This window comes from Epinephelus moara, chromosome 8 (assembly GCF_006386435.1).
Source record: "Epinephelus moara isolate mb chromosome 8, YSFRI_EMoa_1.0, whole genome shotgun sequence".
Lineage (NCBI taxonomy): Eukaryota > Metazoa > Chordata > Actinopteri > Perciformes > Serranidae > Epinephelus > Epinephelus moara.
Genome location: NC_065513.1, coordinates 37,262,188 through 37,286,525, shown reverse-complemented (window position 1 = coordinate 37,286,525; position 24,338 = coordinate 37,262,188). Strand labels below are relative to the sequence as shown.

The 24,338-nt window shown below is 41.4% G+C and overlaps 1 protein-coding gene across 2 annotated transcripts in view; it reads right to left on the bottom strand.

Annotated features, from left to right (window-relative positions):
- Positions 1-24,338, bottom strand: part of znrf3 (zinc and ring finger 3) — an 89,933-nt gene that overhangs the window by 3,688 nt on the left and 61,907 nt on the right. Inside the window, exons 3-7 of one of the 2 annotated variants that reach the window (XM_050051819.1) lie at positions 12,368-12,442; positions 8,424-8,555; positions 6,266-6,376; positions 2,038-2,205; positions 7-109 (exon numbers count right to left, since the gene is read on the bottom strand). In XM_050051819.1, the coding sequence (XP_049907776.1) occupies positions 7-109; positions 2,038-2,205; positions 6,266-6,376; positions 8,424-8,555; positions 12,368-12,442 (589 nt within the window). The remainder of the gene's footprint in view (positions 1-6; positions 110-2,037; positions 2,206-6,265; positions 6,377-8,423; positions 8,556-12,367; positions 12,443-24,338) is intronic. The other variant, XM_050051820.1, reaches the window with a different exon arrangement.

Below are 24,338 nucleotides of genomic sequence, written 5' to 3'. Positions count from 1 at the left end.
ACTTACCGATGATGTTGTGTCTACAGTGGGGACAGGTGTGATGCTGGAGTAGCCAGGGGTCGACACATTTCTTATGAAATCTGTGAGCACAGGGGATGACTCGCAGCTCCTGAAAGAGAAAATACAACAGCATTTAGTAGTTAGATTTGACCTGTACTGTCATTAACAAAATGCAGGCAGCAACAAATACAGTAACAATAAATGCAATAAGATGATTGGACTACATATCAAATAAATGAGACATACTATACTGTGACATTTTCTGACATTCCTTTATGACATACACCCATTCAAATTATATGCTACCAAAAAACAACCAACTTAAAATTATATGTATCAACTTAATTCAAATTTTGGGTGAAAGTGTTTTTAAAGGGTGTTTACCTATACGAAGTAAATATGTTTGATTATATGTTTTGATCTGCTTTCACTTTTCTTTTGCTTCCAAAATTGCCCAGTGCCAGAAAACACCTTGTCCAAGACAGATTTCACCACTTGAAAAAAAAAATGTTTATGTTTAAACCCTTCAATATTTTTAAACTAATATTATCTACTGATAAGATAGGTGTAAAATGAAATAGTATAATAAGCCTTTTTTTTTAAATTATAAATAAATTAAACAGTGAATAAAAATGTGATGGTGAGTGGCTGAATGTCCAGAAGGTGGCAGCAAAGTTGTACTGGACTGTCAGTAGGTTTGATGGTTTTCAGTCTTAATCAAATTTTTCCCTCTGAGGAGCCAACTATACATGATGCCACAAACAAAACTCTTAACTAGATGCCACACCACAGTACAAATACAACTTTGATGCTCAATGTCACCACTTTCAGGAACAAAACAAACAAGAGGCTTTCACTTGAGGATTGATATGAAAAGAATGCAACACTTTGTATTCAGATGGAGAATTGGCATGGAGGAATTCCAAGACACAACAGCAGGAGCAGTATGAATATGAATTATAATATTCTTCTCCAGTGAGAGCTCTTTCACTGCCATAAATACTTTACTCTGTGGCTTAATGTGACTCATCTTTGAGCTCTTTTCCACCCAAGCTTTTGTTGCTTGGTTCACTGCTCAAAAAGCGCTTTGATGCCATTCAGCCTTTTATATCGCCACTTCCTCTGTGCAATCCTGGCGCCATGCTTTGTTGTGTTTTCTTCTCCTCCTTACCGAAGAGACACATTACCACAAAAAAAAACACTCATGCATGCACCAACTATGTCCCCCTGGGCAAAGGGGTTTGTCCCTGCAGCATCCGTGTTGAGGATGAGCAATGCTGTTACAGTAAACCCTCAGAGTCCAAGATTAGGATACATATTTTGACAATGACTCCTTTTAAGGATTAAAGAAGGCCACACTGGGAAAACAGGAAGCAAAATCACAACCCAATGCACTCTGGGTACCGTTATCTCTCCAGGTGCTCTGAAAGACTGAGCTAAACATCTAAAAGGCGCCGGAAAGAACGTCACAGAAGATCGCGGGACTGCGGTCCCTGAGCACATCAGGGGAACTTCCATTCTATTGTCCACAGAACTGCATTATGTTTCAGGTCTACAGAATATGTAATGAAAAGAAAACAAGCTCAGTGGGTTGATGACCGCACAAACACTGCCAGAGTTAAAGGTTTGGCTCACAGATGGTCCACTTAATGCACGTAGAGTCTGGGTATTCCTGTATTTTTGTTGAACTGCTACGTGTCAGGAAAACTGTTACTCTAAAGCAATGACACTTGATTGGTTTTGAGGTATAACTTTGTCACCAAGTTGAGGTTTTAAAAGACTTTTAAGTGTATTGTCACTTATATGCGTTAGGTACCAATTAATATGGACTGACTTACAGGTGAATATTGAGATGGTATACATGCATATAAACATCAAAGCAAGAAATGTCTAACTTTGTATTCACTGTAAGAGCCTATTTAGTATAGCAAGCCACAGTTTATGGCAATTAATACCATCGTTTGCCTTTAGACGTGACATTCCCCAAAACAGATTAAGTTATTAATTCGAATCAAAGGACATAGTGTCTTCTCTTACCTCCCCATCAATGTACTTTTCCAGACAGATGGCGCAGTCAGAGGTGGAGCTGCTGCTCAGCGAATCCGAGGCTCCACAGCTGCTCTCGCGCTGGCCCTTTCCTTTGGCCTTGAACTTTCTCGTCTCCATCTTCTCCAAGGCTTGGATGGCCATTCTGTTCATTGAGCTCTGTGGTGGGGAGGAAGGTGGGACAGGGTCAGTGGAAATATCGACATGTTTGATAAGACACATTTAACTTTAAAACATGAAAGTCAACAAGCATGTAAGCCACAATAAGACATTAAAGGAATACTTCACGTGTTAACATTGAATTCATAAAGAAAACTTTGTATGCCTCTATTTAATGATGAATCAAATAAAGAAAATTCTTCATGAATTGAAGTCAGAAGCAACCGTGTCAAACAACTGCACAACTTAATCAAAACATCTGTTTATTAACAACTGTTTCCAATGAGGAACAGAACTAAAGTGAAACTTATTTATGCTCTCTTTGTAGCCAGATTCCATTGACAAAAGCTTTTGTGTTTTAAAGGATTAGTCCACAATAACATAAACAAACTACGATCATGGCAGTGGCAGACCGGCAGCTCCCATGTTCAGCGAGGTTAAATCACTGTTTTCGTCAATGAAGTCTGGCTTCAAAGAGAGCATAATTAAGGGTGCTTTCACTCCTGCCCTGTTTGGTTTGGTTCAATCAAACTCAAGTTCATTTGCCCCCTAAGTGCAGTTCGTTTGGGCAGGTGTGAACACAGCAATCACACTCGAGTGTGCACCAAAACAACTGGGCCGAGACCTTCTTGGAGAGGTCGTCTCGTTTTCAAACTGTATGGTTTGACTAAAATGAACAATGACAGCAATATAGTCCACGATGAGCAGCGCTAAAATCAACCTGCGTAGTTGTCCCTCCATTGTGACATTAGAAAGTGTCACATTTATCTTGCAAGTGTACTCTTCTTCAACGTTTGCTTTACTTCCTGGATTTTTCCCACATGGAAATTCTGACCAATCAAGAGCAGCTTTCTCGCACAAGGCATTTGATCTGGTCCACTTGTAAATGCTGCCGTGAGAGCACGAACCAACTCTAGACAATTACACAACTTTGTAACAAAATAAGTCCCTGATTCAGACCAAAGCAAGACGACTCTGGGTCTGAAAGCACCCTAAGTTTCAATTTTAGTTCAGTTCCCTGTCAGAAAGCACTGTCTGTTTTGGTATTAATCATATGACTTGATAAAGGAGACCTGGATTATACTGCACGAGTTGTGGGAAAGTTTGTAAATGGATGTTTTATAAAGTTTTGCTGCTGTTAAATGAGGTCGCCTATGACTTCAGCTCATCAAGAACTATTTTTGTATTCTTGGTTTACTGCAGTCATATGTGAAAAACAAAGTTTTCTTTACAAATTCAATGTAACACCGGGTGACATAAAACAGTCTTGGGTGGGTGAAGTGCTCCTTAAAATAACAAAACTATGATTTGGGTCAACTCAGAGATGATGTTTTGCAGTAAACATCCCGTTAAATGTCTTTACGTCAGTGTTGGCAACTTTTGAACTGTGCTCTTCTGAGCTGTTAATGAGAGAGGGTTGATGTTGCCATGATTTGAGACTTTCCCCCTTGACACAGTACATCATTTTGCAATGTTTAACTGATGCATTAGCAACTCTCTCTGGCTCTGAATCTCTGGTCTCTTTTTATCTCTAATTTGTTTCGTGTTGCCTAAAAAATGTTTCTTCTTTTTAAAAAAAATGGTGAATGATAAGTTGACACATACAGAACCACTTATTAGGATTAAACTTAATGTTTCACATGTGTAGCAGACATTGTAAATATAGCAGCCGCTGTCTGAACCGCCAGTGCATCACTCGTTTAAAAGAGTTATTTATGCTCAGGCTTAACTTTAAAAAAAGGCTCTCCAGAGACCGTGTCTTCCTTTATGTTGCCTCACGACTAGATAATTGTAGACTTTTTAAGGACGTGGATATCCTGGTCGGCAAGAGAGCACTGAACTTTGGCATGAAAGCCATTCTCATCACAGGGTTGACAAAACATGAAACATGTGAAGTTAAAAATCTCTATTTTTTAGTTTGTAATTAGCTGCAGTCTTGTGGGGGCAAACCCTTGAGGATTCCTTCACTAAACCCAAAAGTATTCTGAATGTTTCCCCAATGTTTACAGTTAAATTGGAAAGGAAATGTTAACACTGTATTAACAATATTTACTCCACAAGAAGTTCATTAATTTTTCACATTTCAGGAAGGAAAGGTTGATACATGTGACAAATGTGCCCCTGGTGTGAGCTGTTCTCTTAATTAACCACCAAAGGAAGTCACGACCAAGTCATCTGCTGCTGTGATACACACATACACACCCATTATACACCCACACACAGAAAGAAAGTCACACACACAGACACAGACACAGACACACACACACACACACACACACACACACACACACAGACACAGACACAGACACACACACATTCCTGTCCTTGTATCTCAATGAGGACCCTCACTGACAGTATGCATTCCCCAGTCCCTTACCCTAACCTTTAAGTCCAGGTAAAGCAAAAACAAATATGTGTAATGAGTCTGTCACACCATAGAAAAATATAAGTAGTATAAGTATATAAAAACTAGGTTTCAAAATCGTGAAAAAATTAGTATTAGCAGTATTCTCTACTCGTGAGATGGTAGGGGCATGTCTGCTGAAGGACCTGAAACAAACATTGAGCCTTTGCACAGCTACAAACTCTAACACCTCCCCTAAGCCAGAGATCCAACCGCCATGCAGCGACAGACTCTTATGAGCAGCTAACCAGTAGCACAACAACATTCAGAAACCCTGAGCCAAAAACCAAGCCACCATGCAGCGACAGACTCTTATTAGCAGCTAACCCAGTAGCACAATAACATTCAGAAACCTGGAGCCGAAACACGAGCCGCACTGCAGCTACACACCCGCTTTAGCAGCTAACCCAGTAGTACAATGCACACACATACCCTGAGCCAGAGAACTAGCTACTGTGAAGCTACAGACTCTTGTTAGCAGCGAACCTAGTAGCACATGTAGTCTACGGTAGCACAGCATGCACCCTCCTAACCAAAGAACGAGACAGCTGCAGCACGGCAACAGCCTCTTGTTCAGCAGCTTATGTTAGCACAGACCCACAGCAGTGAGCAGTAGCTGCTAGCAGGCAGGGCACGGTAGCTGATTCTAACTACCCAAAAATGTGTTAGTGACGGCTATTTTTGCTTGAGTTCATATGATTGTGGCATTTGATAAATATTTTTATTCATGTATTTAGTAGACTAACAGCGTTAGGGGAGCTTGTGGAAAGTAGCTTCCCAGTGGGCTAACCAAATAAGAACAATGCTATGCTTTGTGACATTAATGGTATCGTAGGTTTATATAGTAGGGGACGGGTTATGTTAAGGATGGCTCCAGTGCATCATCAAGCCATAATTTCAGTCCCCCCCCCAAAACCCTGGTCACAGAAGAACAGTCACAGACCGTTTCACTAAATCCACAGTTTAGTACAAGACAGTTCACAGTCTTTTCATGTTTTCAACAACTATTTTCCAACATGTAATGTGATCAGAAATAAATCACTGATTTTGCTTTACCCAGACTTTAACCATCACAACTAAATGCCTAATCCCAACCCCACCCTACCCCCTAATCCTAACCTAAACCTTGAAACCAAGTCTTAAGTGATAACCTACCAAAATGTCCTCACTTTCCAAAAATGTCCTCACTCTGTAAGTTACTGTTTCGGTCCTTACAATGTAGCAAGTACAAGTCTGACACACACACACACAGACACACATGTGCTGGCAGGATTACACCTGTCTTAACGGATGCCGCTACAGGTTTTCTGTTCTGTCATGACATCTTTCTGTGTTTGGCTCCAACCTCTCATCTGCGTTAATTAAATGCTAATCCTGATTCATGCGCCCGACATAAGCCTCCACTGAGAGCTTTTTGTCAACACACGAGAGGAATCAATCAACAGCAGCGCTACTGTCGCCTGACTCAATGCCTGCAACTCCAAGTGAAGTCGAGTCGACTGGAAAAACAAGGCACGGCGTCATGGATTTGGGTGTGTTTTTGTGTAAGAGACACACATCACTTTTAGTCCTGTGTGACTCAAACTGCGGTTAATAAATAAAGTTGCTCAAGTTGTTTCTGTTCTAATAGCGATGAGTGTGTGTTGAGATACTAACCTGGCTTCTCCTTTGCTTGAGTTTGATCTTGATAAGCAGAATGAGGCACACCAGCGACACCACCACGAAGAAAGCCAGGAAGATGCCCATGTCAAAATATTCTGTGGGCTGCTGTGGGAAAAGGAGAGCAAGAGAAACACAGATTTTGTCAAATAATCTTCACATCCAGCTGTTTACAGGGGTTATTAACAGGGTTATTCTGCCTGAAAACAGTTGCATTTTCTATTCAGGATATTTGATTATAGCCTTGTCAGCTCCTCAGCAGATCAGAGCACTCACTGATGTGACTCATTCGACTCATCGTTATGCAATTAAATCAAAAATGGGATTTTCACACATAACTTGATGGTGCTTGGTGGAATAAATAGTACACGGTTCATTATTCATGCACTTCATTTCCATCTCAGAATCATTTTCCCCTTCAGGACTACTTTAGTAATTTACTCAGGTAAGTGCTGCATCTCTCTCAAATGAGACCATCCTGCAGACTGGAGCTAAAAATGATTGGTTGATTTAAGGAATACTTCACCCCTGAAAATGACCATTTGTGTATCAGTCACTCAGTCTGAGTAATGATATACTAATGGTCATTTGGGGGGCAGAAGTGTTCCTTTAAATACCCTGACACACCAAGCTGGCAGTCAGCCACTGATCAATGTTGGGCTGTCCCCTGTCAGTGAGCGTCTGTCGCCCTAGTCAGTATGTGTTTCCCGCACCGTTGCCCCTCGTTGGCCCCTGTTGGCTTTTTCGGCAGGTTTAGCACATTGAATCAGTAACGGCAGAGCCCAATACGTAAAAGAAATCAGTCTTATTGGCAGTTCAGCTTGGCGCACAAGAAGAGAAGTGAGGAACGTAAACAAAGAGCTAAAGTCAAGAGGCAATGAGACCAAAACAAACTTGTTACATAAATTCAGATTATTTTTCTTTAGCCACTGGGCTCTTTAGCAGCAACGTTTTGTAATTGTCAGTGTTTTTGTTCAGTGGCGCACAGCAAAGCTGCTCTGTTCTTTCAACACTGGATTGTGTTGTTAAAGTGCTAACTGGCTAACTAGCATCAAGACAGTGTTCTGGTTTCCCTTTTGAATTACGATTACACACTAGTGTCGCTGCTAGTGTGGACAGTTATTTCCTCTCATGCAGGCACAGAATGTATGTGTTGGTTGGCCGTCAGCTGTAGGCCTTGCGATGTGTTCATGTGCAACTTTTTCGATGAGACATGGTGACGTTAGGCAACGTGGCAGGGGGCCTTCGTCATTGCTAGCTCTCAGCTTGGTGTGTTAGGGTCTTAACATATAAGCTGATCTACAGAAAATGTTTTGTTGTTTTTCAAGCATGAAAAATGGTAAGTGGTTCCAGTTTCTCAAATGGGAGGGTTTGCAGTTTGTCTCTGTTTTATATCATTATTGAATAACTTTGGGTTTTTGACTGTTGGTCAGTTGAAAAAAGCAATTTGAATATGTCACCTTCGGTTCTAGAAAACCATGTTGAGCATTTTCTGTCACTGCTTTTTGCCATTAAACAAACTAAACCATTAATTATTAAATGACACAAAAGGCTTGGACTAATTGATAATGAGAATCATTAGTTGCGACCCTGCTGCAGAGTTCAAGAACAGAAAAAGAGCAGATTTGATTTCTTTGCTTTTTCTATGGAGGAGTTGGCTGACTTAAGAGGGTGATCATTTCCAATAAATTCAGCACCCAAAGAGCTGCTCAGAACTCCCACAGAATGGCCAGATTGTTTTATTCTCCATCAGAAAAATGTCTCTTATCGGACAGTCCTTTCTCTCAGGCTTTCATTATGTCAAGTTATTTGACCTCAAAGTGTGCTGGTCCTCTTATCAAATATTCCAAGCAAACAAACAGCTCTTTGAATGGCTGATATTAATCTCCCACAGCGCTGCGGAAAAAAAGTCCTCGGCCTCGGGGCAGCAGAGAGCAGAGAAGAAAGGAAAAGGGTCAGATTTCACAGCTGGAATTTTCGTTTGTCTTCACATCTAAAAAACTTCTCAGCACTGTTTGGTGCGTGGGCCTCACAAACATGTTCACCTCTTCCTCATGTTCCTCACATGTGCCTTAGATTAGTCTCACACTCACTCACACACATATGAACGTCATCTCCACTGAGTGTGGTTTTGGGTTTTGGCATGTGCGCTTACCCTCGGTGGTCTGTGTTGTATCCGAGCACGAGCCACTTTCTGCTTGTTGACGATGTTCATCAACTTAACGGCGTCATTGCCCTTCACGTAAACCACCGGCCGCTTCAGTGGATCCTCTGCGACCTGGTTGAGCTGAGAAGAGGAGAGAAAAAAAATACATCAAACACAAATGTTCTCAAACATAACAAAATTATACGTATTGAGCTGGTCAATAATGACCCTTTGGTTACACTGATTTCACAGATAAAGTTCAGTTTACTTGTCATGTGATGTCATTCTGTGAAAACTAGCACAATGTCTTCTGTGGCATTATGGGAAATGAAGGATTCAGTGTTTTTTTTAAGTTTCTGCTGCTTCCATTTTGACCAGTCTGTTTAAAAAACAAGGGGAAGTGCAATAGCCTAATAAGCAGTGGAGTACTCCTTTAAAATTCAGATGTATGCAACTAAATTTTTTGTTTTTTTATTATATTTTTCAAAATGTTCCCATTTTCAAGTCTGCAGAAAATAATTAGCATGTATGTTTTTGTTTTTTGGGCTTTAAAGTTCTATTTAAACACAATGAATGCCTATATTTCTGTTAGGAGTTACACCTAAAGAAATATCGCATGGATCAGAGGTATACACTGAGGATACTCTTACTGACTGCCAAGAAATTGATGACGGTGAACTGGAAAGATGTGATCCCAAAAACTATGATCTAGTGGATGCAGAGACTCAGAATGGTAGAACATGATAGAACGAATGACAGCAAGTCTGCAACTGAAAATGGACAGTGTTACACTAAGGTGGACTCGAGTTACACTATATCTGGGGATCTAATGGAATAGAATGGGTTGTTGTAATAGATTGTATGATAATGGAATATCACTCAAAATGCCATTGTTGTGTTCCTCTGTAACTAAACCTGCTCGGTTGTAAATGCAACCCCCCTTTGTAATTATTAGTTTCTTGTTCATTTATTTATGTTTTTTTCATGATTATATACATAGGTATATAGTTTACCTCTTATTGTTTTGCTTTTTAATATATAAACTTTAACATTCCCTATGTCAGGGGATGTTTTATCTGAAAAAATTGAACATTAAATAACAATTAAAAAAAAAAATTAAACAGCTTTCAAAAACTGATACTGATTCACTCCTGATATGCTTAGGTCAAAGTCACACCGTGATGTACTGGTATCTACAAAACAAGAAAAGGATGGTTCTTAAACACAAAAGTAAAAAGAAAAATCTGACTCTCTTGTAACCTGTTGAATAGTTTTATCTCTTACAACTGCTTAAACATTCACATGTAACACAAAAAAAGGAAGAAAAAAAAACATGGTTGAGCATAAATGAATCAAAATGAAATTAAAAAAAAAAAAAAGGGTCACACTCAATGAACAAAGTTGGAGTCAAGGTCCAAACCAATTGCAAACAAAAAGGCACTTAGAGAATAATAAAAAAAATAATCCTGCATGTTGAGGGAAAAGAGTTCACTTTTAAAAGCTGAACACTTTTATTTAAAATGTGATGGTGATAGCCATGCGATGTTAAAGGGACAGTTCACCCGAAAACAAAATACATATATTTTCTCCGACCTGTAGTGCTATTTATCTGTGTAGATTGTTTTGGTGAGCCATGGAGATGTCTGCCTTCTCTCCAATATAATGGAACTAGATGGCACTTGACTCCTGGTGCACTTATCACCAAACTATACATTCAAACTCAACAGTAATGTCTCTTTCCAGAAATCATGACCCGCTTACTCAAGATAATCCACAGACCTTGCTGTGAGGAGTTTCCTGCAGACACTATTTTCTTTCCACTGAAATACACTTGCGAACCGAATCACTGTGCAGAAGAAAGAGTGCATCTACTGCTAGCTCAGCTAGCACCACTGAGCTAACTATGTTACAGCTCAGGCCTTTACGACGCCGTTAAGGTTTACATCCCGCACTGTCACGAGCACAAGCCTCTAGTGTACAAGTAGATGCACGCTCTCTTCTGCACTTTGATAGGGGAAAGAAAATAGTTCCTACATAAAACTGCTCACAACAAGGTCTGTGGATTATCTCGAGTAACTGGGTCATGATTTCTGAAAAGAGACGTTGCTGCTGAGGTTTTCAGAATGTATTTTTTGGCACTCTGAGCACCACAAGCCGAGTGCCATCTAGTTCCTTTATATTGGAGAGAAGGCAGACATCCCTAAGGCTGATATCTTCAACACTCTGCAACTCACACCAAAACCATCTAGACTGATAAACAGCACTACAGGTAAAGGGAAAATATGTCTTTTTGATTCTGGGGTGAGCTTTTACTTCACAGCCGATTTATTACTAACATGACTTGGATTTTTCTCATTTCTCACAATAATCTAAACATCACTTTGTGGTTAAAGTGCTCACAACTGATCAACAAAAGCAACGCCTGATGAGAGGTCACAAGTAGACATAGTTTAAATTTTAGAGGACTTTCAGAGAAAAGTTTGGGAGCCACTGCCCTAATGCGTGTGAACTGTCTGAGTGTACAAGGCATGAACTTCTCTTCTACCAACTAAGGAAAATGACCTCTAGGCTCAAGACATGGAAACTGCGGTCGCAGCATTGCCAGAAGGAGCCGGGGGAAACAGTCAATGAAGAGTATGTTCTGGCTTTTGAGTCAGTTTACATACTCCTTTACTCCTCCTCTCCCTCTCCGTTCTCCCCTCTCGTCTGCTGGTTGGAATCTGTAATTTGAAAAGCCCAAGGGAAATACCGAGGATATTCGCATTTCTATTTCTTCTGCTGCCGTCATGTTCTCCAGTGAAATACTGTATGTTCTGGTTTCAAAGTATAGACTCTGAAACGTTTGATCTCTCGCTTCATTCTGCTGCGTTGCTCCCACTTTGAGAAATGACTCCACCAAGACTCAATCTCGCCTCAGACAAACAATACACCTTTAAAAAGTTTAAGTCCTGTAGTAAACTTTAAAGAAAAAAGTTTGGATTTCTGTTACGTTTTCCCCAAACAAAACCTCGATGTGTTTTGAGAGGAAAAGAAGGTCAAGTACATTAACTTCATAAAGCTTCTCTCCTAATTTCAGCCCAAGGACCTTAATTCTCCCTAAGCTCCTCCTCCCTGCCCCACGGCCTTGTGGGTCCTGTCTCTGCTGATCGGGCCGCTCTGACTGGAAAAGCCTCTCGGGGGAATTTAACACAGCCGCCCAGCGCTGCCTTTCATGTGGTCTGCGCGCAATCCCTTTTATCTCTCAGCTACGCGCTTTATGACCCAGCAGCAGAGAAGAGGAGGCGAGGAGGGAGGGAAAAAAAGAAAAACCTGCAAGTCCAGACCTGGTGTGGCGAGGATGAATACCACAGGAGAATTCTTGCGACAAAGGCACCCAGAGGAGCAACTCGTGTATTATACCTCTTAACAGCATGGGAGTAAGAAAGAGTGGAAGAAGAAGAAGAAGGAGGAATGTGAGTGTCTGGCTGTGTGTGACAAGAAATACACTTTGTTCTTACTGTAGCCCAATGTGCTCCCCCAAATGTGCACTCAGAGACAGACCCATAGTCTCAGGGGATGAGGTAATGTGTGCTACCTGTGCAATTATGAGCTCAACAGAGTTTGGTCATGGTCTAGTGAAAGCTGAACCTGGATATCCATTTTCAGTCCTCTCAGAGCACCGTGCACTCCTCCACACACAAGTTGGAGAGCTCAAAGGCCCAGAATGGTTGAATAAGCGCGGCTGATCCACATGCTTTAGAACAGAACTAAAGATAGAAAGATCATTGTTTGTACAAACAGCGCACACACACACACACACACCACCAGTCAGAGGGGCAGGGCATGCTGCTGAGCTTTCTTCAGAAGTGAAAAGCGAAGCGGCTTTCACAGAGAGAGCGATACAGATTAGACCGTTTCAGTGTTGTGGAAACGTGAGTGTGTGAATGCCTGGGTAATTTTAGGTGTGTGCGAACCTGGTCGATGGCATCCGGATTCTCCGACACATCAAAGATGACGGCCGTGGCTCCCCGCTGCACTGCTCTCTTTGCCTGTAAACACAGAACAAAAGCAATCATTAGATATATTCAACAACAGTGCAAAGAAAAAAGCCAAGGGAATGTGTGATCAGTGTGTCAACTGCATACACGTTCAGGTTCAGGCCACTAGAGGGAGTTCTCTGCCTGAGTGTTACATGCACATCATCTAGAATGAGCAAATGAGAAAGAAAAGAGACAGAAAACCAATACAAGCCATTGATAACATTTGCTAAGACGCTCATGTGGTCTCTGTCTCCACTTCTCTGAACTCATCATGACATCACTCAAAGTAAATCTGCACCGCATTACCCTGATAATACGACAGATACTAAGAGCGCTGCATCCCGTGTCAAGAACTAATGCATGCTTGGCTCCATGTGATGCAACTCTGCAGCTGAATTTGAGCCGAATCCTGCCGTGCACGCTCAGGAAAGTTGAATAAAGTTATCAAGGATTTCCAACTGCTAAAAATGTGAGCTCCTTTCATCTGAGAGCAAGGAAAGTCACAGCACAGAGGTCTTTTGAAGACTTCTGCTAAAGGCAAAAGATAAAGGAAACGCTTGGATCTGCAGAACCCCAAGTATCTCCTCGCAGAATCCAAATTGGCTTCCTCTCGTCTGGGAAAAAAAAAAGTTCCTTTATCTTAACTCCTGCCTCTGCCCCCCCCCCCCCCCCCCCCCCCCCCCCCCCTCTTGATTCACGGCGCCCTATTTAGACAACGTTTTCATGTCTGCACTACATGATCTAAAATAGCGCGGCTGGGATCATATCCTGGTATTATCAAGTGCCCTTGGGTTCTTGCCAGCGCTCTTCATAACTGGAGGGGAGAAGGAGGGGGGGATGAAGATCAAAGTGACAATGTACAGTGCTGTGACTCTGCTGCCGAGTGGCTGGAGAGTGTCATCGCTGCAGTCAGCAGGCACTTACAGAGGACACAGAGAGAGGGAGATGGGGAGAAGTGGTATGTGCGGGGGAGGCGCAATAACTCTTTTCACAACACATCACGATGATTTCTGAGGTAACAACATTCAGCGATGGGATGTTGAGCAAGTTTATGCATCTTTTGCTCAAACAGGAAGAAAGGAAGGGATTTTAAAACTGACCAAATCACCACTGCAAACACTTGTTAACCTGTGATATACCAAAGAGTATACAGAAAAACTCCCCCATTAGCCACCAGGACAGCTTCCCTGCCCCTTGGCATCGATCCTCCAAGTGTGAGGAACTCTACTGCAGGGATGAGCAGCATCCAAATGTTACTCCGTCATTTGGTGTTTTGATTATGGTGGTGCAGAGCGCTGTCTAAAGCCTGGTCCAAACGGACGTGGGTATTTTAGAAAACAGGGTTTTTCCCTCCTTTGTTCTCCAAAAAAACTGCCATCCACACAAACAGTTATATAAAAAAATCTGCCCAATGAAAACGCAAAACACAACTGAAGCTCTGTTAACATGCCAAACCAACAAGCGAAGATGTAACCCTAACCCTAAAGCCATGCGAAGAAGAGTAAGAGGAAGATGTTGGCCAATCAGAGGTCTGAAATAAGCCATTACACTAGAGCAGAGACCTCTGTGGCACATTCTGACACCTCTGTTCCTTAACATAGTGGAAGAGTAACTGTACTTTTATGTGTAAACGTGTAAGAAGTCCTGTTAGAAATGTTAGAGCCAGCACTATTTTGTCCATGTCAGCCATTGCACAAAATGTCGCCTCATCTGTGACGCCTCACAAAAGAGATAACAGCGCACACTCTGATGTTCCAAGCCAAGTTTTCCCTGTCTACACATCAGGAGTGTATATTCCATTCCAACAATTTGGGGGAGCACATATGAAATTGGGGGTTTTGGGTGCTCTGCCAGAAAATCTTCATCATCAAACACCTAATTTCCTTCATTCTGGTCATTTTTATGCATAAATCTACCCTTTCTACATCAATTTTTGGTGCAAATCTGTTAAATTTTGCCTGCTAATTTCATGTGTTTATTGGGGAAGCAGATGCACATGTTCTAAATATGTCCCCTGCGTCCCCCATGAAATCTACACCTATGCTACACAGCAACACTGAAAACAGAGTTTCTGAAATCCTGGACCGAGTTCTACAAAAGGTCAGTTTTCAGTGACCTAAAACGCAGTTTGCACGTGGACAAAAGACCAAAACACAAAGAAAAAGCTATGTTTTCAAATGTCCCCGTGTATGTGTGAACAAGAGCTAACATATCAGTCCAAAATGTGCTAGCTGAAAAACTTTCAATGGGCTCTTGTGGCTGTGAAGGTCACAGCATATGACTGACATCCTTTTCATACTTGCATACATTCAGTGGCCGTTTGTCCTTGGTATGAAAGCATCTGTTTCTCTTTATATTAACTACTACCTTCCTTTGATTTGTCAGTCATCCGTGTGTCTGTAATGACCTTGCTTCTTAGTTGTAATTTGTGATGAGTGCTGCAACTTTATTATCTATTAATCTGTTGATTGTTTGGGTGCGTAAACTGAAATCAAATAGCCACCCTAAGTCCTGTGAGCTCAAAGTGAGGTCTTGGTTTGACTGACCAACGGCCCAAAACCCAAAGATTCTCAATTCTTAATTATATAAAACACCAAATGTCGAATTTACTTTAAAAATAAAAGACCTCATCTAAATTATTATCAATTACTTTTGTGTCAATTGACAAATAATTTCAGCACCACTTGTAACTACTATTCCTCTTTGTCAAAACAGTTTGTTTAGCAAGACCTGATGTATCAAATTATTTACCTGCAGTTCAAGCAAAGATGATTGGGCAACTTTGCAGCTATAGTTAGTTGTTTCCTGCTGCTTTAAAGGGACAGTTCACCCTAAAATCATAGTTTTGGTGTGAGTGTTGGAGATATCAGCTGCAGATATGTCCGCCTTATCTTGAATATAATGGAATTAGACCACACTGGGCTTGCTGCAGACCTTGTTGTAGAAAGACTCATGTAGGAACTATTTTCTTTCTACAGAACTACATCCGCCAATCATATCACCCCACAGAAGGAAGCCTGCATGTACTGCTAACTCACCTAGCACCACTGAGTTAGCTAACATTACAACTCAGCCAAGGAGGACGCCATTATTGTTTACATCGCACAGTGCCACAAACACAAGCTTCTCATCCATGAGTAGATGCACTGTTCCTTCTGTGTGGTGATACGGTTCGCAGGTGTAGTTTGGTAGAGAGAAAATAGTTCCTCCATGAAACGGAAAGGTCTGTGGATTATCTTAAGGGTTAGGGTTAGGGTTTTGGCGTTTTGAGTACCACAAGTCAAGTGCCATCTAGTTTCATTATATCCAAGTGAAGGCAGACATCTCCACAGCCAACATCTCCATCACTCGGCAACTCACACCAAAACAATTAGACTGATAAATAGCACTACAGGTAAGAGGATAATATGTATTTTGTTTTGGGGTGAACTATCCCTTTAAACCTCATGTCAAAGGGCTTATTTCCTATACTCCTGTAGCTGATCAAGTGGCATCAAGTAGAATATGATTCAGTTTTGCGACCGTTTTCCTTTCCCATAGTATTGTTATATTATTTTCCCCGCTCCCTGCATGCACCACGAGTCTTTAGAAGGAGGTTAATGATTAAATATAGCTGTCCAAGAAGTAGCATGTGTAGCTAAAGTAATTCTTTACCAATGCGTCCACTCAATATACATGGCAGCCTGCTATTGTTTAAAGCAGCTGGCTTCTTTTTCCGCCAAAGCAAGAAGAGAACCAGAGGTATTTGCATTCTCCAGAATCAATAACCGAGTCAATAAGGACACTAAATATGGACAGTGTTTGATTTTTTTTTTCTAGTAACACACGTGTGGGTCTTCTTCACTGCAGGTACCTTTGGTGGGATTGCTGCAGCACAGACAAGTCACAGCAGGAGGAAAAAAAGAAGTTAGCTCACAAAAGGCCTTTGATATAAAAGGTGGCATTTGTACCACACTCTGGGAATTCAACTTTAAATCAGCTTGAGGAAAACATAAACACATCATGACTCTGAAGTGTGTGAGGCACGTCTCAATTACATTTCCCCTCGGTTTAATCCACAGACAAGATGTTTATGAATCTGACTTTCATCGCTCATTAAGGACTAATTAACCCCGCAAACTGATTCGATCTTTCCCAGCAGTGTATGAAAGCCTTGTCAAACAGCGAAACATTAAAACAGCGACGCGCCATAAATACAAGCTCTTCCAACTTTCTCTTTCGTCCTCCCTCCTTTACATAAACTAACATCGCTCTTTTCTTTCTTCTTTCACTTTTTTTTTTTTTTTTGTACTTGGAAAGTTCAAAAGCGAAGCGGAGCGAAATCTCGCTCGGCTTTTCCCTCTCACCCAGTTTTTCTCTCAGCTCCACACTGCCAGGCTCCAGCCCCCATTTAATTCAGCACAAGTCTGCTCCTTTGATGTTAGCTCTCCCAGTTAATAATTAATAGCTCTTGGTAAGACGCTTTGAGAAGAAAGAGATCTCCCTCCTAAAGAATCTCCACTCGGGCAGGCCTGCGCTGCAGTGCAGGGACTTGCCTGACGACAACAAAAATGCACCCACAGGCAAACTGGCTCTCTTAAAAAACATGACACATCTCCTTCCCGACCCCATAAAAAAACTACAACCTCGGACACCAAAGGAAGGATCTCGCTTTGAGACTGTAGCAATATAAAATAATCCCTCTCAGGACTTTGTTCATGTTGCTAAAAACTTAATACTTTAGTGAGGAAACACTGTTTACTTCACTGACTTACACCGGCTATAGAATGTCAAGTGGCAGAGCTCCTGTGTAAGGAGATACGGTGAAAGGAATTTGAGACAGCATTCAGTCCTCTTCTGAAAACTTAAAAAAAAAGATGAGTAACAGGCTGGAAGCTTTCATTCATCAGTTTCATTGAGATCTAACAGCAATTTCAAGAGCGTCTCTTCATTAAGCTTAGCGGGGGTGAAGTCGATGCGAGATGACATTCTCATCGTCTCATTCATGATTAAAGATGAGATCAAGACGTGCAGATGTTATCGTTTTAGGAATCCAATATTTCAAGGGCAAATACAACATAAAGACCCAACTCGGAGAGAAAATCAAGTGTTGCTTTTTCAGCCATCAGAGCGCACAGAAGAGTTTGGGCCGTAGAAGTTAATAAGATTTGAGCTGTATACAGTACGCCTGCAACTCTTATAAAGGGTAAGCTTTGATGGAGGGCAACTAAATACATTTATTCAAGTTCAATACTGGTTAGTGCTACTTTGTCTTTGAGTACTGCCATTTTATGCCACTTTAATTTTCACAATATTTACCTGACAGCTGTGGTTACTGGTTACTTTACAGATAAGGAGAAAAATATATGATATGCTTGTAACATTCAACACATTGTTAACATTTTAAACCAGTGATTCACAGCCTCCTCAGCTTGGGACAAAAAGCAGCATCTAGTTTGGGTCCTTTGTTAGCAGTTACATCATTGACACAGTTCCCCTCTTTACTTCTCAGGTGGTTTGTAACTTTTAGAGGCCCAAAATATATGACAAAAACGTATTAACTATCCAAAAAATAAATACATGACTTTGTGGAGCAGGACTTTGACCCAACGGTAAAATGCTAGATGCAAATTAATGCATCAGTATCAATCTAATAATATCATGTATCAATCTAATAATATCATGTATAATACATGACATATTATTCGCTGCAGCCATTTAACCACAGACCTTGTTGTGAGCAGTTTCATGTAGGAACTATTTTCTGTCTACTAAACCACACCACCAACTGTAACACCACACAGAAGAAACTCGTAACTCATGCCGTTACGAGCACGAGCCTCTCGTCCGTGAGTAGATGCACAGTTCCTTCTGTGTGTTGATACGGTTCGCGGGTGTAGTTGGGTAGAGAGAAAATAGCTCCTACATGAAACTGCTCACAACAAGTGGAAGTCTGTGGATTATCAGTAACCAGGTCATGATTTCTGTAAAGAGACATTGCTGTTGAGTTTTTCAAATGTAATTTTTGTCGCTTTGAGCACCACAAGCCGAGTTCCATCTAGTTGCATTATATTCAAAAAAGGGAAGACATCTTAACAGCCGAAATCTCCAACAGTCGTCAACTCAAACCAAAACAATCTAGACTGATAAACAGCACAACAGGTAAGAGGAAAAATACGCATTTTTGATTTTAGTGTGAACTGTCCCTTTAAATACAATTTGCTTTCTTACTTCAGTGGGATTCTGAATGCACGACTTTAAGTTTGTGTATGTCTTTCTCGTATTGGCACTTTTACTTGAGAAACCGGTCTAAGTGCTTTACCAACTGGAGACGAACAGGTAATCAAGAACTAGAAAATCTATAAAAAGTGCTCCAATAATAAACACTAATAACTGAAACATCCCCATCTGTTGTCCTTGATTAGTCAGTCATGTTCTAAGAATCAGAAACCTTGTCACTGTTCAGCTATTAGTGTGCAAAGACAGATTTGGCAAGTGGGAGTTTAGAAGACCTGAAATTTATATAACATCCCTCCGACAATAAATCAAGGTAGATAGAAATAGGAGAAGCCGACATATAGTAGTCTAAACTTGGGCTCCTACAATAAATGCACTGCTAATATTTTTCTCCAAGCTGAAACGTGATCTCTAGTTGCCGACGTGAGTGCTTGATCACTCATCCATGCTCAAACTCTCAACCTGAACTGCGCTCTGGGGGCAGTTTCACAGGTACTTCACAATACTGCTGGCTAAACAAACTTCCCGCTGGCTCGGAGGCATGAGAATTAGGGTACAATCTTCCCTGAGTGAACAGAAACCGCAGCAGAAAGTACTGAGAACCCAGTCTAGACACGGAGGAAAATGAAAGCTATGTTTAGCATCCCAAAGTAAGCCTGCCAGCTTGTAAGATCTGAGGGAGAGAAATTCTCACTCGTCTGGAAAGAGACTTTTTCTCAGCGTAGCGCTCACTTCATCATTCGCATGGACCGAGGCTTCTCATATTAACACGCCAACACATGCAGGCAGAAAACAATGCATGTGTAAATATGAGCAAACACTCGTTAAATATGCACAAGGAACACAAGGTTATGTGCTCACATGCAGACACACCTGGATTACACCTGCAACATCTGGCTCACGCACTAGCTCCTCTATCACATCACTCCTGCTTTCTTCTCCTCTGCTTCCCTCCTTTCTCTCCTCCTCCTCCTCTTCATGCTTTCCTTTCCTCTCTCTCTCTCTTTCTCTCCGCACTGCTATAATTAAGGCAATTAAGTCTTCAGAAGACTCTCCACTGCTATTATGCTGTAATTTCATGTTGCCTCCTGGCTTTACGGTTTATTAAAAGATAAAGGCATACTTTTCTCCCATGGATTTTCTTATATGTGGTCGCCCCTTTTTTTTCCTTCTCTCCTTCCTCGCTGCCTCTCAGAGCCGGCGTGTGTGCCAAGACATTATTTACATTCAACTAAAATAAAATCAAAGTTTTCAACGTGGCTATGCGTCATCTGATTGGAAGCTTGTGCAGCCCGGAGAACGAAATGAAAGCTACGTTTGAAGCGCCTCTCCCTCGTTTATTCTCCTGTACGTACTGTACTTTCGCACATGAAGTCATCATCTGTGTTATCTTGACATTTTCATTACAACAGGATTTAGTCATTCTTCCCCTCGTTCATGAAGCACATTACTCACCGTCTTCATGATCGCCTACTGATTGATGTTAACACCTCACTGACAGACTGTTAAATCTGTCATAACGTTTTATTCTGTTTACAGATTCCTGGCATCATCGAATTGGCTGTGTGACATGTCATCAACTGGTTTGACACCTTCGCCGTGCCGGATCTGCTACCTGCTGCTGCGTCACGACAACAGCTTAATAAGGACTTTCCTGTTCCCACATAAACACCATCCTGAAACCGTTTACAACGTGAACTCGACTAACCCCGTTGAGGCTAATCCTGCCAATAACTTGCTGTCATGAATTCACTTCCACTCATTAAGGTTTTGACCCGCATCCAAGGAATTTTATGCCAAAACTGCAGCTTAAAAAGAGGTAAAAGTTAGTCTGTTTTCCTTGGAGTTTGAAACAAGTCATCTTTCAATTTCTCCCTCCACCTTCCCAAACTTATGAACTCTCCCATACTCCTGTTTAATATTAATCTGAATGCTGCGGAGCTGCCAGCTGGAGCATTTTACATGAGTCCCGAGACATCTGAGGCACTGTTTCTCGAGCTGCATAAAACATGTTTACGAAGCACATAAAAATCCACTTGTGTGTCACACCGGCGGAGGACAGGGGCCGGCAAGCCTCCTTGAGCTCCTCTCTGTTTCGGCCGCCTTCATATAAACGGACAGTTTACCGAATGTAAACACGCAGGGGAAAGACTCACTTGAAGCTCTCAGTGAGCTCAGTGGCTGCCATTAATATCAAACTGCAGATGAGAGGTTAGGTCAGGAAGTGAACGCAGACCTGTTTATCAAGCATCAAGTCCAGTTTAGAGGAACACTTCACCCCCCTGGATGGCCATCTGTATATTATTAAGTGGGACTTAAACTTGTGTGTCAGCTCCATGCAGAGCCTACGCATGTGGCCTACGTCATTGTGAGCATTTATACTTGTGAGGTGGTGTGTCTGTGTCACTCTGCAATTACACCTCGAAAACACTAGTCCGTGTCAGGGCTTCTCTGAAGTGAAGTGAAGTGAAGTGAAGTGAAGTGAAGTGAAGTGCTGTAAAGTTAAGTTGATTGAAAACACACATTAAACAAACATTAAACATGGCTTAATAGAGACAATTTCAAACACAAATACACAAATCAGCTTCACTATAACTCGCAGCATTCACAGACAAACACTTGTCTTTATCTGGACACATTTTCCCCACGAATACAACATGCTAGTGTTTTTAGCACAAGCCTATGGCATTTTACATTGTCTAAATTAGCCTAGCAGCTAGCAAACTTTTCCACTACTCATATAAAGCCAGGGACAACAGCAGCATTTAACAAAGGTAACGCTACATAATTCAGCTCTAATACAACTCACAAGGTTCACTGACAAAAAGACTGTCTTATACTAAACTATACTATTTGTTTTCCAAACAAATACAACATGCTAATGTTATTAGCACAAGCCTATGGCATTTTACATTGTAGGAATTAGCCTAGCAAATAGCGGAGATTTCCTCTGCTCATATGAAGCCAGGATAAATCACACACAAGTCATATGAAGCCAGGATAAATCACACACAAGACTTAAAATGATATTTTTGTGGAGGCTTTATTGTCCTCACAATTTATTGGTTTCTTATCTGTGAAATAAAAGTTAATAAAAGATTTGTTTGGGAAATGGTTTTCAGCTTACAAAAATAGGAGGTCTACATCACCGTAACACGTAGTTACATTTTTGGGGAGGTGCATGTCAGGCTACGGTGTAGGTACGGCGTCAATTTGACGCAGAAGTAATAAATCCTTTTTAACTCATGCCGTGTAACATTTAATTCATAAAGAAAACTTTTTTTTCTCACATGCTTCTTGTGGACAAAGAATCCAAAATCTTAGAAAATCTTTGCTGAATTGCAGTAAAAGGGGGCCACGTATAACAACAGAAATCTATATCAAAACATCTGTTAACGAAACAAAAACTTTAATTTTACCTCACTGATCAGGGGAGCTGATGATCCAACACTACTTCAATTGGTAGTTTGGTTGGGTTTTTGGGCAACACTGGTGTTTTAAAGGGCTAGTTAAGATTTAGCAAAGTCACAAAAACAAACTAACGATCAAGGCAGTGACAGATCAGGAGCTCCCGTGCTCAGCGAGGTAACTGGTGAACATGGTGAGTAGCCTTATTCATACACAAATAGTCATTTGGTGGGGTGAAGTATTCCTTAAAGAGATAAAAATTGTTCAGTAAGCTAACCGACACACAGCCACCACAGTTCACAGGCTTATGAAGTCGTTAAGGTCATTGACAGATCCAGCAGACACAGAGCAACATAAGCATTCATTTGGAGGCGTGTTTCCGCCACCTGATTAATATCAGTCCAACATTCACTCTCCTTTTAACTCTACCAACCCCTGAGAAAACACCTAGCTCTTTAGCTGCCAGAAAAATGTCTCTTTTCTCCATTTCATATTGCTCCTGTCTTTCTACGTGAATATTCCACCACTGTATTATTACTGTGGCAATGCCATCTAAATTTATTTTCCCTTTTTTTCCTGAATGAATATCAAAGTCCTTGTACCTCCACTAAAAAGCAAGACACCTTTGTCAACTGTCCTTGTAACATGTTGTGAATGAAAGCGGTGCCGAGAGTGTGAGCCTCTGATGGATGCTGCAAACAGGGACGGGTATCAAATCTCATTATTTTTCCCTTTAATAACAAACTGGCATCAAAAGTCTGGTCAGATTTTATAATCTTGTTTATGTAGTCTTTAGTCGGTCTTTAGTTTGGTGTTGGTGGTGTGTTCACAGACAGGCCTATAGCTTTGGTTCTGGCACCGTCTCTCAATATGGAGAAACAGAGGGGTTTGTGGGTAAACTGTACGCTAGCCCAGGAGGAAAGGGAGAGGGAGACAGAGAGTGAGAGATTTGGGGCGGATGTAATGACCTCACTATCAGACAAAGACAAGGCCCGCCCCAGGTACACTGATCCCCGACCCTGCCTCTGTGCTGTACATCATGTACATGATCAGCCAGCGTGCACAAACACACACACACAGATAGTGTGTAATAACTGTCTGCCTCACTGTGTCACCATCCCCGAGGGAAAATCGGTTCCCATGGGTGCAGTATCTTCTTACCGCCAGTTAAAGTCCCCAAAGGGGAGACAGTTGTGGAACAAACAGACAACACGCCAGTAGTCCTGTTCCCCTTTGACTCTGAGACTCTAAGGGAGATGTTTTTCACCAAAAGGACAGTTTCTGGATTGGTTTGAAAAGCCTCTGTTAAGGTGGTATCATCATCTTTGGAGGAAAAACCAGAGCTCTCTAGAGGACAAAAACAACACATCCCCAACGATATATACCATCATCCAGCTCCAAGACAATGTCTCTCTAAAGCTAAATATCTGTTGGTGTATTTCTGACAAATCTGCCCCCTCTTCCTCCTCTTCACCTCAACTTTCCCAACCAGTAACCACCACCAACCCCCCCACCTCCAATTCTGTCTCTGCCTCAGCGCACAATGTGGGGTGGCCATTCACCCACCATTGCATAACCAGAATTATACAAGAGAATTGTGCTATCTAAATGTGTGTGTGTGTGTGTGTGTGTGTGTGTGTGTGTGTGTGTGTTTGGGGGCACCTCTGAGGGGGCCTGCCAGTGGACCTTGGCAGAGAGCCGGCCCCATTAAAGAGTCGCGAGAAAGAGAGGTGTACCGGGGAGCAATCCCTCAGAATAAGGCCAATATATAGTGTCGGTCTTCTATTCTCATTTCTATCCTCTTCCTGATATTTCCTGCAAACCTCAAAATATAAAAAGCATTTCAACTGCAAATGTGTCCTTAGCACCGGTTATTGAAACCAGTCAAGTACCAAAAGTTGCCACTGAATGCCTGGTGAAGGTCATACTCCTCTTAACCTATTCTTCAACGGTATTGTTCCTGACTTAATTCAGATTTTTGCCAATATCAGTCTGTATATCCTTCACGAGAAAGAAGCTCGTGAGAACTTCTTTTGTTAAGTGGCGTTGAGAAAGAAAAATCACCGCATATTGATTTGATGCAATGAAAAGAGGTTTAATAGTGTAGGATAATGTTTTATTGCCAATAATGTTGATATTTCTTGAAGATATTGCAGCTTTGGTATCAGTACTAAAACGGCGCTATCGGTATCGACTGTGGCATCAAAACATTTTCAAACAATACCCACAGTATTCACATGCTGTTTCAGATGAAAAATAGGCCCTTTTTACACAGAGATCA